The sequence below is a fragment of the Hevea brasiliensis genome, chromosome 16 (assembly GCF_030052815.1).
Source record: "Hevea brasiliensis isolate MT/VB/25A 57/8 chromosome 16, ASM3005281v1, whole genome shotgun sequence".
NCBI classification, from domain to species: domain Eukaryota; kingdom Viridiplantae; phylum Streptophyta; class Magnoliopsida; order Malpighiales; family Euphorbiaceae; genus Hevea; species Hevea brasiliensis.
In genome coordinates, this window is record NC_079508.1 from 53,144,330 (window position 1) to 53,161,999 (window position 17,670).

General features: G+C 34.6%; 1 protein-coding gene across 1 annotated transcript; it reads left to right on the forward strand.

The window, feature by feature from the left end:
* Positions 1–13,225: 13,225 nt before the first annotated feature.
* LOC110672242 (uncharacterized) lies at positions 13,226–17,121 on the forward strand. Its single transcript, XM_021834963.2, has 6 exons — positions 13,226–13,876; positions 13,978–14,101; positions 14,228–14,363; positions 15,850–15,886; positions 15,998–16,262; positions 16,856–17,121. The coding sequence occupies exons 1-6, from the start codon at positions 13,694–13,696 to the stop codon at positions 16,930–16,932; spliced, it is 822 nt and encodes a 273-aa protein (XP_021690655.1). The 5' UTR covers positions 13,226–13,693; the 3' UTR covers positions 16,933–17,121.
* The last annotated feature ends 549 nt before the right edge of the window (positions 17,122–17,670 follow it).

Below are 17,670 nucleotides of genomic sequence, written 5' to 3' on the forward strand. Positions count from 1 at the left end.
TGAATGCAATATAAAATGTGCTTAGTGTTTAACTACATAGATACATATTTATAAGTGATGCATGGGCATGCTTGAACATATAATAATATCGAAATTACAATTAAAATTAATATTTTACTCACATACTTAACCGAAATCACTGTGGCGGCTGGGCGGCGGAGGAAGACTGTCCTGGCTCACCTGAAAAATTTATTATAATTATTTAATATATTTGACTCAATACAAACTAAGAAAAGATCAAATATGTCTAAGTCGTGTCTAAAATCCGGCAGAGTCTCCCTTATATCTAGGATCTATCCAACCTGTAAAATGGCTTAAAACGCACTTCTATATCCACAAATCACACATCCACAACTCAATCACATCACATAGCCCCTCCTGGGCCCATCCAAACAGTCAAAAATCATAATATGAAAAATTACAGTTTAATCCTTATAATTAATCATTTTCCAAAAACTACCCAAATGAGCTCTAAAAATTTTAAAACTTTGCTCCGCAGTCCTTAGTAATATTACTAAGCTAATGCAAAAGGAATTATAACTTTCTAAGCCACCACGAATATTCTGTGGATTTTTAATCCAATTCAAATACTAAATAATTAAGAAAAAATAAGGTTCGGGTTTACCTATGCCGATTTTGACCCCGGAAAAGCGCTCGGGACGTCTGACAATAGTGGGGTAGCCAAAATTTCGACCCAATTCAAATACTTTTTCGATAGCTTGTCTACTCGACCCAAAATATACAGACCCAGGCAACCGTTGAATTTCCTTAAATTGAAGGTACCTACACGAAACCCACAATATGGGAGGTTAGTATATAATTTTTACGGAATTTTCTAAGCTCATTTAATGCTCGAAAAAAATATTACAAAGTTTCGCGGGACCCATCAAAAAACGATATCAAAAAATTTTGAAATTAGTATTGCCGCGAAGCTCTCGACGAATGGAGCACTCCGGTACCTTGGTTTTCTCATGGGGTTCACAGTTTGCGAGAAATTTAGCCTAAAATTCGAAATGGGCTAAAATTTTTAGGACAAAAATTAGGCAAACCGCTTGATGGATTTTGGTGTTCTTGGTGTATATGAAAAGCTCTCGAGGTGTAGATGAGGTTTGGCATAAGACCCGGTCCGATTGGTGGCCGAATCGACCGAAATCAGCCCGAGAAGCCAAATTGGACCGTTACTGGTTAGGGCGTCTTCAGGCGCGTTTTCCAGGCGCCTCAGGCGACGGCCAGTGAGGGGGACAGCTGGGGCGGTGCGCCGGCAATCTGGGAAGGCTGGGGTGGCGATGGGGCAGTGAGAGGAGGAAAGAGGAGAGAGAAAATGAGAGAGAGAGAGAGAGAGAGAGGGAGTGTCGGGCGCGCGTGCAGAGGGAAGAAGAAAAGGAACTGGGCCGGTCTGATTCGATCGGTCCAATCTGGTTTGGTTTGATTGGGTCGGTCGGATTCAGAATACAAATTTTAAATTTTTACTCTGCCTTGTGACCGAAAACGAGACTCAAAAATTCCGAAAAAAATTCTAGAAAACTCAGAAAATTTCGTAGGGTCTAAATATATTTTTAGTTTTATCACGTGGTCTTTAAATTAATTTTTAAAAATCATCAAAATTTTATATTTTCAGAAAATCGAACCCGATTTCTAAAATTCGAAAAATTTTAAATAATTTTATAAAATTTAAACAAAATAAAATATTAATATCTATCCATAAAATAATTAATTTAAAAATTATGGGTGTTACAATTTCAAAGTCGGGTCTTTCTATTTATTTTTTTTAATATTATTCATTACTATTATGAGAAAAAAAAAACAACCCATCAATTACAATAATTTCATTGTGTTTATCAAAAAAAAAAATGTTGTACGTTCATTAAATTTAAGAAAAAAACGTAAAAAATTGTTTATTCAAATTATCAATGAATTTAAAATCTAGTAATAATTTATAAGACATAAAAAATTGATTGTTCAATTTACCAATAGATTTTATATTTTATTCAAAGGAAAAATCTCGCCATTTTTTAGAAGCCTCTTTTTTCTTTTCAATTATCAATAAATTAAAAAAAAAAACTCTAATTTTTTTTTAACTTAATAATGAATTGTAAACTCATTGCTAAATTCGTTAGTAAATCATCTATTTATATCTAAAAAAATACTATATTTTCTTTTTTTTTCATTTTATTCATTAATAATTTTTTTTCTCTATCATTTCAATTTTTTTTTCTTCTCTCTAAACTCATTTTCTTTTTTCTTCACTCATCATTTTCTTCTATTTTCTCTCTTTTTTTTTCCCTATTTCTATTTTTTTTTCTTTTCTCTCATTTTCTTCCATTTTATATTCTTATCATTTATTTTCTTTTCTATTATTTTCTTTTTTTTTCTATCATTTTCTTTACTTTTTTTTTTCTCCCTTTTAATTTTTACGTTATATTTTTCCTTTTCATTAATATAATTCATTTCCTTACTTTTTTTACTTTTCAAATACCACTTTTTCTTCTCATTATAATCGTATTTCTAATAATTATTGGTCATAAAATCAATGTAACACCCCAAAATTTTAAATTTTATTATTTTATGAGTATTATTGATATTTTAATTTTATTTAAATTTTAAAAAATTATTTGAGATTTTTCGGATTTTAAAAATTGGGTTCGATTTTCCAAAAATATAAACTTTGATTATTTTTAAAAATTAATTTAAAGACCACGTGGCAAAACTAAAAATATATTTGGAATCTACGAATTTTTCTGAGTTTTCTGGAATTTTTTCGGAATTTTTGAACATCGTTTTCGGTCCCGAGGTAAAGTAAAAATTCAAAATTTTGTATCCTGAATTGGACCGGCCGAATCGAACCGGACCAGATCGGACCGGTCGAATCGGACCGGACCGGATCGGACCGGATCGGACCGGTCTTTTCTTTTTCTTCCTTCTTCCTCCCGCGCGCGTCCGACCTCCTCCCCTTCTCTCTCTCTTTTCTCTCTCCTCCCTCCTCCCCTTGCCGCGCCACCTCCCTGCCTCCCGGCTCATGGTGCAGGCCCCTAGCCATCCTGACCGGCCGCCCCAAACTGCCGGAAAACGCGCGCGAACGTCCCTCCCTCGCGCGCGCGACCGTTCGACTTCCCGGCTAAAATCCGGCCGATTCAGCCACCAATCGGATCGGGTCTTGTGTCTAAACTCATCTACTCGTCGAGAGCTTTCCATAGACACCAAGAACACCGAAATCCATCGAGCGGTTTGTCCAATTTTTGCCCTGGAAGTTTTAACCCATTTTGACTTTCGGGCTAGATTTCTCGCAAACCGTGAATCCCACGAGAAAACCGAGAGTACCAGAGCACTCCACTCGTCGAGAGCTTCGCAGCGACATAAATTTCGAATTTTTCCGACACCGTTTTTCGGTGAGTCCCATGGAACTTCGCAGTGTCTTTCTGAGCATTAAATGAGCTTAGAAAAATCTGAAAAATTTATGTACTAACCCCGGTGTTGTGGGCTTCATGTAGGTATCCTCAATTCGCGGAAATTCGATAGTTGACCAGGTCTGTGAATTTCCGGCCAGACAGACCCGTTATCAGAAAATTCTCTGAATTGGACCGAGGTTTTGGCTACCCCCCCCATTGTCAGATGTCCCGAGCGCGTCCCCGGAGTCGGAATCGGCAAAGGTAAATCCGAACCTTGTTTTTTCGTAATTTTCTAGTGCTTAAATAGGATTAAAAATCCATAAAATATTCGTGGTAGCTCAAAAAATTATGATTCTTTTTGCAATAGCCTAGTAATATTGCTAAGGATCACGGGGCAAAGTTTTAGAATTTTTAAAGCTTATTTGGGCAGTTTTTGCAAAAATGATCAATTATAAGGACTAAATTGAAATTTTACATACTGTGATGGATGACTGATTTGATGGGCCCAGGAGGGGCTGTGTGATATGATTGAGTTGTGGATATATGGATTGTGAACATAGAAGTGTGTTTTGAGCTATTTTGTAGGTTGAGTAGGTCTTAGGTATAGGGGAGACTCTGCCGAATTTTCGGCACGACTTAGGGCATATTTGGTCTTTTCATGATTTGTATTGAGTCAATTGTATTAAATAATTGTAATGTAATTGTCAGGTGAGCCGGGACAGCCTTCTTCCTCCGCCCAGCCGTCACAGTGACCGTTGTCAAGTCTGTAAGTAAAATATTAATTTTAATTGTAATTTCACTATTATTATATGTTCAAGCATGCCCATGCATCACTTATATGCATATATCTATGTAGATAAACTTTGGGCACGATTTATGTTACATTCATAACTGTGAAAGTGCCATGTATGTTGTTGTGGTAATTTGGAGCAGTGTGCGTGCGTTGGCGTGCGTGTGATGTGGTGTGGACTATGGATAGGACGGGTAGACATGGCTTGAGATCTTCGCTTGGGACCGGTCCTTGGGGTAGACACGGCTTGAGTTCTTATTTGGGACCCGATTTGGTTATTAAGTGGAAGTTCGAGTGAGTTCTTCACGCACATTGGAATTAAGAGAGTGTATAGGATCGGCTCCCATATATATTATGATTGATATTCACAACCGTGCGTGAGTGCTCCAAATTACCTTTTTGATGTTATGATGTGAAATTATTGCTGGTGTTGCATTTCACTCCACAGGGTGCATTAGTTTTAGATAGTTATAGAGATTATGGTTAAAATTGATATTTTACTCTTTGAGTCGAACGCTCACTCCTGTTCAATATTTTTTTTCAGGCTACAGGAGGATTTTATTGTGGTTAACCTGCTTTCCTCCTTCGCAGGTTGTTTATCAATATTTGTGTAATTTTATTTACTCCTAGAATTTCCGCATGTGTTAGAAGTATTTATTTGATTTTGGTCTGTAATATTGTTACGATGTTGGACCTGTAAACGTATAATGATATGCATGTTTGATGGACTGGATGAGGGAGCTGAGCTCCCATATGTTTTTATGATGATATGAGTATGTGGAGGGTGAGCTGAGCTCCCCAATTGAGTATTTACTGTGTTTACAGGTCGGGTGAGTCAAAAAGTCCCCGTTGGTAGGTCCATTTTATGGCCGGACTCTGTCCGGTTGATTTCTTGAAATTGGGCCCAAATGGGCCTTAGAGTTGGGTTAGTGAATAGTTAGGCTTACTACGGGTCTCGGGGGTTTTAGGCTGGCTCAGGTCCTAGTGCCGGTCTGGCCCATAGGTTGGGTCGTGACAATCAAAATATATTAATAATAAAATAAATTAAAAGAAAAAAAATCTCACAAATGATAATAAAATTTAATTGTTATTTTAATTAAAAATTAATTTTTAAAACTTTTTCAAATCACCAATGGATTGTATTATTTGATTTTTTTTTAAATTTTTTTTCTAGATTTATCAACAAAATTCAAAATTCATTAGTATTACCAACAGAAAATCCATTAAGAATGGATCAGCTCAAGAAGCAAATACCTTTATTACACAATGAGGAGCATATAAATGCCTGGAAGCGGGATTTGAAGCTAATGCAGCAAGTCTTTGCCGAAAGAGAGAAAGAACTCCAATTGGCTCTTGAAGATGAAAAGCAATTTTCTAGAGCCCAAAAAGAAGCATCGTACGAAGAATGGTCCTGCAAGGAGGCCATACTTCGTTCTACTGTAGAGTCTATTTGGTTGTTAAGTATTAGCAGCACTGAGAAACATCCAACAGCTCCAGTCCTTAAATACCGACACATATTAATTTGTTGGCAAAAAAAAATTATAAAAAGAATTAATTACGCATAATTCTAATCAAATTCCGCATGAGTCAGAATTCCAAAATTTCGACCGACCCATAATTCTAGCATATGCACATTTACAACTAGCATTTAGCAATATGCTCTACTGCCTTACAGAAACATACATCATTAATATTTATTTATTTATTTTCAAAGAATTAATATAAAAAGCATCATATAATTAGTTAATAATTGAAATTCAAGGTTGTAGCTAAATCCAATTCAACCCAAACAATACCATGATGAAAGAAAAGAACCCAACAACCTCAGCATGTTTATACCCTTTTAAATGGCCAATCCCCACTATTTTATGCCATGTCAGAGTTCAATGCCTGGATGGTAAAAGAATCCACCCCACCAAAAGGCAGGAATTCATCTTTCTGGCCACAAAGGATCAACAAGTGGAAGAACAGCACTAGACCCATGTTCTAAAGGGAAACCAAGGTGCCAATGTCTTTGTTTCCATAGCCTTTCAACAATAATGGTGCAATTCTTGCAGCCATTTAAGGCCCACTTTCGCCCCTCCGCAAGAGCTTTCAGGATCCTACATTCCATGTGGAGTGCTTAAATGCGGGCACTTGACGTATTCTTCTTTGCTGATTTATTAGGCCATGCCCTTTCATTTCCAAATAGAAATAATTATAGATTATGCGTGTGATTACTACCCAAATCTCTTCAAATAAATCATCAATTCCATGTAGTGTTAGCAGATTAATCATGAAATATTGTAAACAAGTCCGAGCTTGGCTGCTAAGTGAGTTCGACATATTAAAAGAGATTTTCTTTTTCTATAATTTTGTGAATAGGATCACTAAGTTGCAAAATTTTTCTTCCTGCAGGTCCCACTGAACTTTAAGTCTCGAGCATCTAAACTTAACCATGTTCATTGTGCAGAAAAGTTTGCAAGGATAGTAGGCGGTGATTGATCCTCGTAGAATGAAGGGTGCCCCATGCTATTATATCATGAATAATTGAATGCAAATCATTCACCACTTCTGCATGGATAACATGGGACCAAAGATGGATTGTCCTCTTGAATCTCTTCTGCAAATCGGAAAATTTATATAATGAATATATTCAGCTTTTAAATTTTGAGATTTCATTTCAGAGGGTATTAAAGTAGGTGGATATGATTGACAATTCCATTCAACCTACCTTCTTAATGCAGCTGGCTCATCATTACACCTGTCTCTTTCATTTGATGTCAACCCACAGCTTGGAAATTTCAGATTTGGTTTTTGGCGCTGTTATTATCTCAAAACCAAGTAAATTGTGAGTGCTGTTGGAATCCTCAATACCGAAATCAAAGAAAATTATTGCTCTGTACTCTGTTAAGTCTTCGGTTGTATATATTTGCTTGTGGGGTTGGTAATAAACTCATCTTTCAGTGAATAAATGCATAATACCTCTCTCAAGGGAAATGGTGGGTCTCAAAACTTCAGATCCTAATATTATTTATTGAAAGCTTTAAGAAAATATGTACTTGAAGACAAAGGAAAAATACAAATATCCACTTGCAAAGCAGGGGAAGTTGCTTTTTTCCCCTAGGATTGTAAAAATTGAGTCTTTAGTAATACTCTTGATTATAATTAACTCATTAAAACAATGATCAATGTATGTCCAAGATGACACGGAAGGCATCTAATTAAGCAAATGACCACTACATACATATTATAAGTTATATGATGTCCGAATGGACCCCAAAATTGATGGAAATGAAAGCTCAGGCTGCACCGATGAGTATAAGGTTCTGTTTGGTACGAGAAAAACACTTTTTTTTTAATATATTAATTTAAAAATATTAAAAATAATTTAAAATTAAATTTAATAAGTAGCCGTTATGAGAGCATCAAGTCTATCTATGATTAGGAACTTTGTTAGAGAGAAAAGAAAATAAATGAGAAAAAAATAAAAAAGAAAAAGAAAAATAAAAATAACATAAAAATTATTTTCTTGTTTTTATTTGGATATTTAAGAGAAAAATAGCTTTTTAAATAATAAAATATTTATTTTATTTTTTATTTAAAATTAAAATAAATAATTATAAAAATTAAAAAATAATCTTATTTATTTTTTACCTACTTTCCCTTCAAAATAGAGAGAAAATAAATAATATCTATTTGTTATTATCTATTCTCTTTTCCATCTTTTTCAATTTTCTCTCATTTTCAAAACAAAAAGATTGGAAATATTTTTATTTTTCCTTCCATTTTTATATTTCACCAATACAAATATAGCATTAAATAATAAAATATTTTTTTAACAGCATTTAATATATATATATATATATATATATATTTCTTGAAAAACAATTTTCTTCAAATCTTTATATCAAACAAGCACTAAGTAGTCACAAGAACTACTAATTTAGCTTGGGAATTAAGGATAATCAATAATATGTATAGGCCAGCACTGGGTTTGTGTGAGTAATGTCTTGTACTTTAGGCTTGGAAGTGTGCTTCCACTGCAAAAAAATCTTTTTTTTTTTTTTTTTTTTAATCTTTAACTTTTACTATGTTATTTCATATATATATGTTGTTGCAAGGGATTATACGCAAAAGATGAGCTAGGCTATGAATTTGTAACCAACACAGAAACATAAAAAAATTATATATAGTCTATAATAAAAGCAATTATAAAGTGCAATTGATTTCACTCAGCGAAAACTACGTCTTTCTAGCTGGTGATTTCTATCTTTTTGAGGGGTTTATTATTATCTTTGCACTGGTGAGTTGAAGTTACAATTTTGCACATCATGATACAACTAAAGTTCGGATCTCTTTCAGGGGTTGTACTGTCCTTTTACAAGCCCATTGGGCCAATCAAAACGGCATCGTTTGGTGACTCCCTATGCCTCTGCATGTTTTGGCTTTTCTGGCCCTGGATTGCTTTGTGAAACCGCGTCGTTTGTTGCTTTGCCTTCATGTCTTTCTGCTCGTCCTCCTCAGCGTGTCCCAGGTTACATAAAAACAAAAAAGTGTCAGTGCATGCAGCTTTAAAAGAGAGAAGATTGTTTAAAAAAAAATATTTTTTGGCTTCCCTCGGCTTAATGAGTGGGGAAGCCGAAAATATGTATATTTAGCCGGGAGCAAACATTATCTGGCTCCATATCTCTTAGGCATTGGTACTGTTTTGTTGACGTTCCTTCTGCCCGAGACTTATCATTTCCTTCCTCATGATTGCTTGGCCTTTTTCCTTAGCTTGAGATGGTTTTTGTATATCCAAATAGTTCGTGGTGCTGTTTTCTTTGTGAGGTCAGGGTTTTCTTTTTGTCCCTTTTCCTATTCTATCTGTCTTCCTTAGTTTTGGGTCTTATGATTTTTTTTGTGAGGGTATAAAGCTGATAATACGCTAAAGAAATTAATGGCTTTATCGGTTGAAAGAACTGTAAAAATAATGAGCAAGCATTGATCACATTTGAGATATTACAATATTTCTGGCACAGCTGAAAATTGGCACCCTTTTGAAAGACTTGCTTTAATATTTTGTATTGAATCTCACTCTAATTTTATTCATTAATAATTAACATATTTCATATTTTTTTGAATTAGTTCAATTGTAATCGATGATGATCAAATATTTTTAATTTTAATGAGATTCAATTGTCTTTTAATTTTAATTTATTTTAAAATTGATTGAAATTTAGTTAATTAAAATTTCAATTCGATTAATCGAATCCTCACACGGCAGTAAATAGAGAAAATGGATTTGTGATATTCACGGCATTTAGTGCATGCCATATTCTTATCAATTGATATGTGTCGGTGTTTTGTCTGATTATTTTATGGCTCCTCGAAGCTTCTGTTTCCTTCATAGCCAATTTCGCTGAACAGGCAGAGACTCCTAAGCTTTTAGGAAAGGCCAGGCCCGCTCGCTATTCCTGATGATCAGGCTAGGCACACCTACGGACAATCACCGAGCACAACCCAATCTCGAATTCTTTCAACTCCAATTATCGACCTCTGAGGGCAACTGCTTACCACTCCAACAGCCCACCACCCGCTTGAAATTCTACTTGCAGGCCCCTTCATGAGGCCCATTGTACTGAAAGTTTGTAATATGGATGGGCTAGCTAGAGTCTGGGCTAAACCCAATATTTACGTTGCTTTTATTTATTTATTTTTAATTTTTTGGATGAGATTTAGTTTGCTTTGCCTTTGTAAAGGACCAGAGAAACTTAATTTGAGCTTAAATATATCTAATTTTATCTTTAAAAAATATATAGTTTACTATTTAATAGTTAATATTTTTTATTTTTAAAATAACAATTAATAACATGCAAAATATAATATAATATTTAATGATAATATATAAAATTATAATTATTTTTATTCATTTTGCTTTAATTGAAACTGAAATTAATTTTTATAAGTTTGAAGATAACTTTAATACGATTAGTTAAATCTCATTAATATAAAGTTATAATTTTGATAATTTTGATTCGGATTGGATAAAAAAATTGATCTGAAATTTCCATTCTCTTTCATTTTTTTTCCCTTTATAAAAGAAAAGAAAATTAAAAGCAAAGATTTATTATAAAGCATAAATTATGGGTGGGTATTCCATTCCAGACTTGCAGTTACAATTAATTTTTCTCCCCTTCAAATATCAGTGATTACATGAGAAGCAGAGAACAGTTTAGAGCTTGAACAGCAAATTGGTAAATCACTAATCTGCTTTGATGTTTTTAAGCCACTGGAAACCATTTAATTTTCATGTTATAGAGGAGAGGAATTAATAATCCGAGGATGTAGCTGTGGGCTCTTATTGCCTGTACTATTGGTGTTCTCATAATTATATTTCAATGTGGCTGATAAGCTTCTGTGCACCCAAAACACTAGCCATGAAAAATAATGATGCTATTGCCGATTTAAAAAACATGCACACTAACACCATGAGTTTCACCCACATCTGCCTTGTGGACTCACGCCCCAGGTACACTGGTTTTTCATCGATGAGCAATAATATGAATGTGGGAAGCTGCTCGTATAGTGCTCAAATAACCTGTAGATAAATTTTGGAGGGCCCAGGAGTTTTGCATTTGCTTCCCTTTGTGCAGTTGGATTAACATTATATGCCTAAACAATTTCAAGAACTAGATAATTAAGATGGAACTTCATCAAAGTAATGAAGAGAAGTTGAACAATATGAATCATTTCATGAACAGTCGCACTGCCTTTTATAACTTTCCGAAAAAGGATCCCTGTCTCCCTTTTCCGAGTGGGAGAAGTGGAACCCGTCTGCCATAACTCATTGTAAGCAAGAGACTTTAAGGAATATATACAAATTAATAAAAAAAAAAAAGGCTTCAAATGTATTTGCTGAATGCAACATATATAAGCCCTGCTGTCCTCAAACAGAGAGAGTGCAGGTGCAGCATATTAAATACATGATTGATTGGTGGGTGGTATTGCTCTGAACTCTGAGGGAGAAGGAGCAAGCAAGTGGGTAGGTGGGTCATCTTGCAAACAATTTCCTCTGAGAGAGAGAGAGAGAGAGAGAAAGAGAGAGAGAGAGAGTTGTGGGCTTGGCCTAAGCGTAAAAGAAAAGAAAGTAGATGAAATCCAGCTCATGGTTCCCAAAGAGTGATAGGACCCCACGTGGAGAGGACCTGCCAATTCACAGACTTGTACACTTCTCATAAAAAAATAGAGCTCCTTATAGCTGTCTCCTCGTCCCTAACGCTGGCAACAAGCACCAGGATAATCTTTTCTTCTTTTTCTCTCTCACTCTGTGCATGTGTGCTCCAGGGAAAGCTACTAGAGTTTCAGCTTTTTAATTAAAACTTTAAGACATGGAGATGACAAACATGTATGTCCAATTAGGAAAGTGCGTTGGAGAATCCTTCAAACTCTTCAGTACCAAGTCATATCCCTATACTCTTTTCTCGCTTTTGTGGGGTTATGGACTGGACATTATAATTAATATAAATTTTTGCCTTTTATTTTAATCATTGACCTTACAATGCTCCCATTTCTCATAAAATCTAATCTTAATTATACTCACAACAATTTTGTTATCTCCTCTCCCACATTGTTGAGGTCATCTAGACCTGCTATAATCCCGTTGAATCGAATTGAGATTAGTTGAAATTGGCTTCTTCAGTTGAATTTAATTTTAAACAAAATTAAATTTAATATAATTAATCATTATAACATTATCAATTAAGTCTATATAATTAACTTAATTTTATGATTAATGAGAGAATGATTGATGGGGACAAATATAATATAAAAGTAGTAGTAGTTTTGTGTCCATCGTAATTGAACTTGTAGTTGTTTTATTCTTTTACCACAACAAGCTTTGTGAATTGTGATTGAAAACACATGTAATGGTCCATCATAGACCTCGTTAAGTTTCCCACAATGTAATGAATTATTAGTCTAATACAAATATATGATTGACTAGACAGTTGTAATTTTGATCTGGTATTAAGCTTGTAGCTGCCGTGCCGGCATTGCTTGGCCGCATCTGAGATTATTAATTTCTTTATTAATACATTCACTATGTGCCATTGCTATCTTGATAACATTGATGAATACTTATATTGTTGATCCGCAGTAAATGTCGATTACCTTAATATATAACTGTAGCATTATTCAAATAATAAAAAGTTAAATTTAATCTAAAAGAAATTAGACTGACTAAAATTTATTACTATTTTAATAGTTGACCATGGTGGGCAGGAGATAAATGTAATTAATAGATCTTATGCATTTATTAAGTTTTGTTTTCGTCTAAGCTATCACTTGGCATGCACCTACAAGATTTGTTCTGTTGTATGCACATGTTTGTGGCTGCTCGAACCCAATTACTGACGACAATATATGATGGTGTACCATTGAACTAAAAGATCAATCAATATAGCTTTTTCTTGGAAACTAATTTCAAGATTTAATGATTGATTAGGAATGTTTTCAAGGCTATATATGAAAACGACGGGCTGTCCATGATGATCATTTGATCACCTCACATGATTTGCTATCTTCTCTGATTATTATTATTAATAAAATGGTTTACTCGTTTTTGGGAGTTGGCTTCTCAACTGCTTCTACTTACAGGGGGATTAGGAAGATGGAAGCATGTTCATGAAGGAATATTTTGGCTAGCTTGTAATATGTGAATTAATTGCCTGATGATAATGAATATCAATTTATTTCATCAGCTAAACGATAAATAAACCTCCAACGCACAATAGTTATTACAGTTGATCATCATATAAATAATTTCTGCTGGGGGTGCGAAGTCCACATTTGATAATCACAGAGACCCCACGATGGGTACTGATGTTGGCACAACTAATATCCTACCAGACTGTATATGATATCTTTAATTAGCAAATAAACAAACGAGAAAAAACTAATTAATCATGAAAATTAATACCACAGATTTTGAAACCTAAGGCAAGAACAGAAAGAGAACACAGAGAAGAACACAAAAACCAACTAATTAAACAGATGGGCGAAATGGATTATTGAATGGAGGGTGGGAGTATATTAATGCAGAGACAGAGAGGACAGATTCAAGTGCTTAGTCACGCAGCTGTCATTCGATATTGCTAACCCACCCCTCAATATCTTCCTCTGTAGACAGCAAATAAGAGTTTGCAGCTGTCGGATCTTTCTCTCTCTCTAAAGGCCACCACTTTTTGCCCTTTCTTTTTAATTTAACCAACCCAGACCAATTTGTTGTCAAGAAACTCATCAAGTAATAAACAGCATCATAGACTGGCTGCATCTATCATTTTCTTTGTCTAAAATCTCTCGTAATGATTCTTAGTTGATGATTGAATATAGAGGCACGCACATAGAGTAGAAGCGCAGACAATATAATGATGTGGAAGAGGAGAAGAGAAGAGAGGAAAAAATTAGGAAGAGAAGATAGTGATATGTGAGTGATATATCAAGTGTTCATGCATGAACAAGGATACCCATTTTCCATTTTGATGATCTGCATGCCATGGCTTATCCGCATTATCGATCTAAGTTTGGAGACACAACGTACACAAAAGTGTTCGTTGGGGGCTTAGCTTGGGAGACCCCTACTGAAGAAATGCGTAGATATTTTGAGCAGTTTGGAGAGATTCTTGAAGCAGTTATCATCACAGATAAGAACACAGGAAAATCTAAAGGATATGGATTTGTAAGCTCATTTCCCTACTCATTATTACTGTTTGTTTCCAAATATTTTTCTTTCCAATTGTTAATTTGAAGAGATTTTCTCTTGATCATCAATATATACAGGTTACTTTTCGTGATCCTGAATCGGCCAGAAGAGCTTGTGCTGATCCAAACCCTGTGATTGATGGAAGAAGAGCAAATTGCAATATTGCTTCTCTTGGACGGCCTAGACCTTCACCTCCCAGAGGTCCAATCCATTTTTCCTTCTCTTCTTTACACATGATCAATTATTATTTAAAATGTGCAATATGACGTCAGCCATGTCGCTGTTTTTCTCTTGGTGACTTCGTGCGTTTCTTTGCTGTTAATGCAGGAAGACCACAAGGTGGCACTCCTTACCAGGGAAGCCCATCATATAGTGGAGTAGCAACGCCATTTCCTCCTCCCCCACCTCCACCACCACCGCCGCCACTGCCGCCGCCACCTCCTGTTATCTATCCACCTTTCGGGTTAGTTGTTGCTTTCTGTTGTACTAAGGCTGTGATTGTCCACATCACTTGCAGGAAATGGTCCATAATATATGGCTAGGCAAAGCACTTTTTTCTATGTTTAATTTTTTTTTTTCCCGTAGGGACAGTTGGTATCAGCCTGTAAACAACAAATCATATAATTGACTTCAGTGACTAGCCACCACAAAAAAATAAATAGATAACCAATGATAAAGACTTGGAAATGAAGAGGGTGCAAATGTGCAATGCTCTCTCATCAACTCCATAAGCTTACATATACTTCATGACAGCTACTATTCGACAATGTGACCCATCTGCACATTAAATTATGACAGATACAAACTTAGGGAAGAAAAAAAAAACAAAAAAGAGGCAGAGAATTACATACCATGCACATACACATTAGACACACGATTAATCAGTTAAAATTGGGTATTCGGTGCATTATTTTCTAGTGTATCTGCACTCTGCACGAATATTGAATAATTTTTCACATGAAATGTCGATTTTGATCACATTTCCTTGTCCCAATCTAATCATTATATGCACATGAAAGTCACAATCAAATTAAGCAAGGTGAATAGGGAGTTTCAGAAGAAGGAGCCGTGATATGCATCTGTGTAATTGTGGTGCTGGATGGATTAATTATTCCAATGTTGACACAAAAGAATCCATTTTGCTTTTTATAAATGCATTATCATATTGCAGTTTCTGTTTAGTCAAAACCAAGGCAGTATTACCTTGGTTCGACACAAAAGAGAAAACGAAACCTTTGTCACTTCCTTAATTCTATCATCTTTTCTGAAAAGTGTTTGGTCACAGTCTGCTTCACTTTCACATTTAACGATAACCTCGAAAGAAATTACTATGTATGGGACAAAACTCAGTTTGTCTTCATTGAATTTCTTTTCTTTCTTTTTGGGTAAATTATTTTTTTTCTTACAAAACAGATAATTAAAATTTAAATCTCTCATTTTTGCTGAAAACAACACATTTTATTCTACATATTTATTTTCTAAAAAGGACGTTTGATAAACTCATCCATAATAATATCTAATTACGAGGAACTATACGAGGAAAACGATCGATAGCGACATAAATCAATGCTATACTAGTATAAGCTGATTAAGGATTGTGGGTCAATCCTCACCATTATAGGCACCACAAATTTATATATATATATTCAACTATAAATGTACATTCTTTGTATGTGTGTGGGTAGATCGTATGTGCATGGTATTGGTCCAGCATATGCATGGGAATGGGATTAATTTTTAGCACCCAAACCAACATTATCGTTGGTAACAGTTGCCATCATGGTAGGTCCCTGTTGGTTGCATCACAATAACTTCATCATCCTATACCCTTTCCTTTCCTCTTGCAGAGAAGCGATTTATCAGTAACTAATTGCTTCTTTTAAGAGAAGAGTGCAATTAATTTTCTCTTATATACGCTCAATGCCATTGATTAATTCCACTTTTTGCAGGTATCCACCCTACACTCCTGACTATGGGTACCACCAGGTCAATTAATTACGCACCTCCTTAATTGCTTCTATTTTTTAAAGATTAATTAACTGTAAAATTGGGTAAAATTACAGTAATAATAATAATAATTACTGCATCTGCCTGCAGGCTATCTATAACACACCAGTTCAACAGCCTCAATACTATCATCATCAAGTGTACGGAACATCATCATCCGCCATGGGCTCACCATACTACTATCATGGCTACTCTTTGCAACCTCTAAGGGGAGCACGTTCTGCATCCCAGCCTCAACGTTTACTAGGACCCTCCTATTTATACTATCCTAGCAGTACTTTCGATCCATCCTTCTCAACGTATCCTCCTCCAACTACTATTCAACCCATAACGCATCCCTTTCCCTCCTCTACAGGTATGCACTCTTCAATTATCTTATCATTTTAGAAAAAAATGATTTTTCATTGCCTAATAGGAAGAAATATATTAGGGTTTTTTTTATAAGAAGCAATCCTGTAATTGTATGTGCAAATAATATTGATAAATGCGATGAAAAAGATTAGATGCATAAGCTTGTAAATGGAATGAACCAAGGGGGGCCACATGGGTCACCTCAACCATGTGGCTGAGCTGTCTGGCTATTGGTATGACCCAAATAATGGGTCAATGTAAAAGTAGTGGCAGAGAAGCATATAGTGTAAACAAATAGTGAGTCCATGTGTTCGATTCTGAAGACGCAGTTCATTGGTCGTGTATAGAGAGACCCACTGCGCATGTTATATATATATATATTTTACATCATTGGCTTATTGGCTCAATGCTCAAATACTTGTAGCGTGACTTTAAATCTAACAATTTTTTTTTCCTTTTGCGCACAAGAATTTTCCATCTATGAATAGAACTGTCAATTTGAATATCGTGAGTGTAGCATCGAAACACTGATAAAGATTATGTTAAAATTTGCTTACTTTTAAGTTAAAGTTTTCTTGATTTCCTGTTTGGCTTCAGATTTACAGCAGCCTCCACAGCAACCCACAACAGAAACAGAAGCTGGCGTGGTTACTTCGGAAAGTTCAAATCCCTAGCTTAACCAAGAACTCATCATCAACATATACACAATTCGGTCAAATGCTCAATTTGTATAATTTCCTTAACTTGGTGGTCTTCATCTCTCTCCTATATTCTCAGCATTTCCTATATATCTGTCTTCACAGAGAGAATTCATTAATCTTCAATTCTCTTCCCCAGCTGCGGCAAGAAAATTTTCAGACTAATCGACCAGCTTATGCAGACATCTTTTTTTCTTTTTCTTTTTTTTTCCTAAAAACAAATACCTATTATTTTTTTATGTTAATTTGAGTTAATCATTATTAATTATAAAATATAAAAATCCTAACATCTTTTACAAAAAATGTGTATTATGAATAGAGAATAGGGAAGGACAGTCCCTCAATAATAAATTTAATTTGTTAAACTAATCAGGTCTCAGATTTCTCTCCAGTCCTGGCCTTTCTTTTTTTCGCTATCTATCCGGGGGAAAAAAATTTACATTATTGAAAAAAAAAATTACTTATTTATTATAATTCAAAACAGTTTCATTTATTTTATAAAAAAAAATTTATCAAAATTTAATCTAAGTAAAAAAAAAATTAATAATTGGCGTTGACAATCTGAATTTTATTTAAAAATTTGATGTTATAATTTACTTATATTAATATGATTTATTAGTTCTTATAGTTTTTTTTTTTAAAAAACAATAAATTGTGGGAGAATATATTCTGATCCATTTATCATAATCATGCTAATATAATACAAATATGGAA

What these genes read in the sequence shown, in the direction of transcription:
- LOC110672242 (XM_021834963.2), top strand. Translation starts at nt 13,694, where the DNA reads ATGGCTTATCCGCATTATCGATCTAAGTTTGGAGACACAACGTACACA. An exon ending in TAGACCTTCACCTCCCAGAG is followed by an intron (nt 14,102 to 14,227) that starts GTCCAATCCATT and finishes CTGTTAATGCAG; the next exon opens with GAAGACCACAAGGTGGCACT. An exon ending in GTTATCTATCCACCTTTCGG is followed by an intron (nt 14,364 to 15,849) that starts GTTAGTTGTTGC and finishes CACTTTTTGCAG; the next exon opens with GTATCCACCCTACACTCCTG.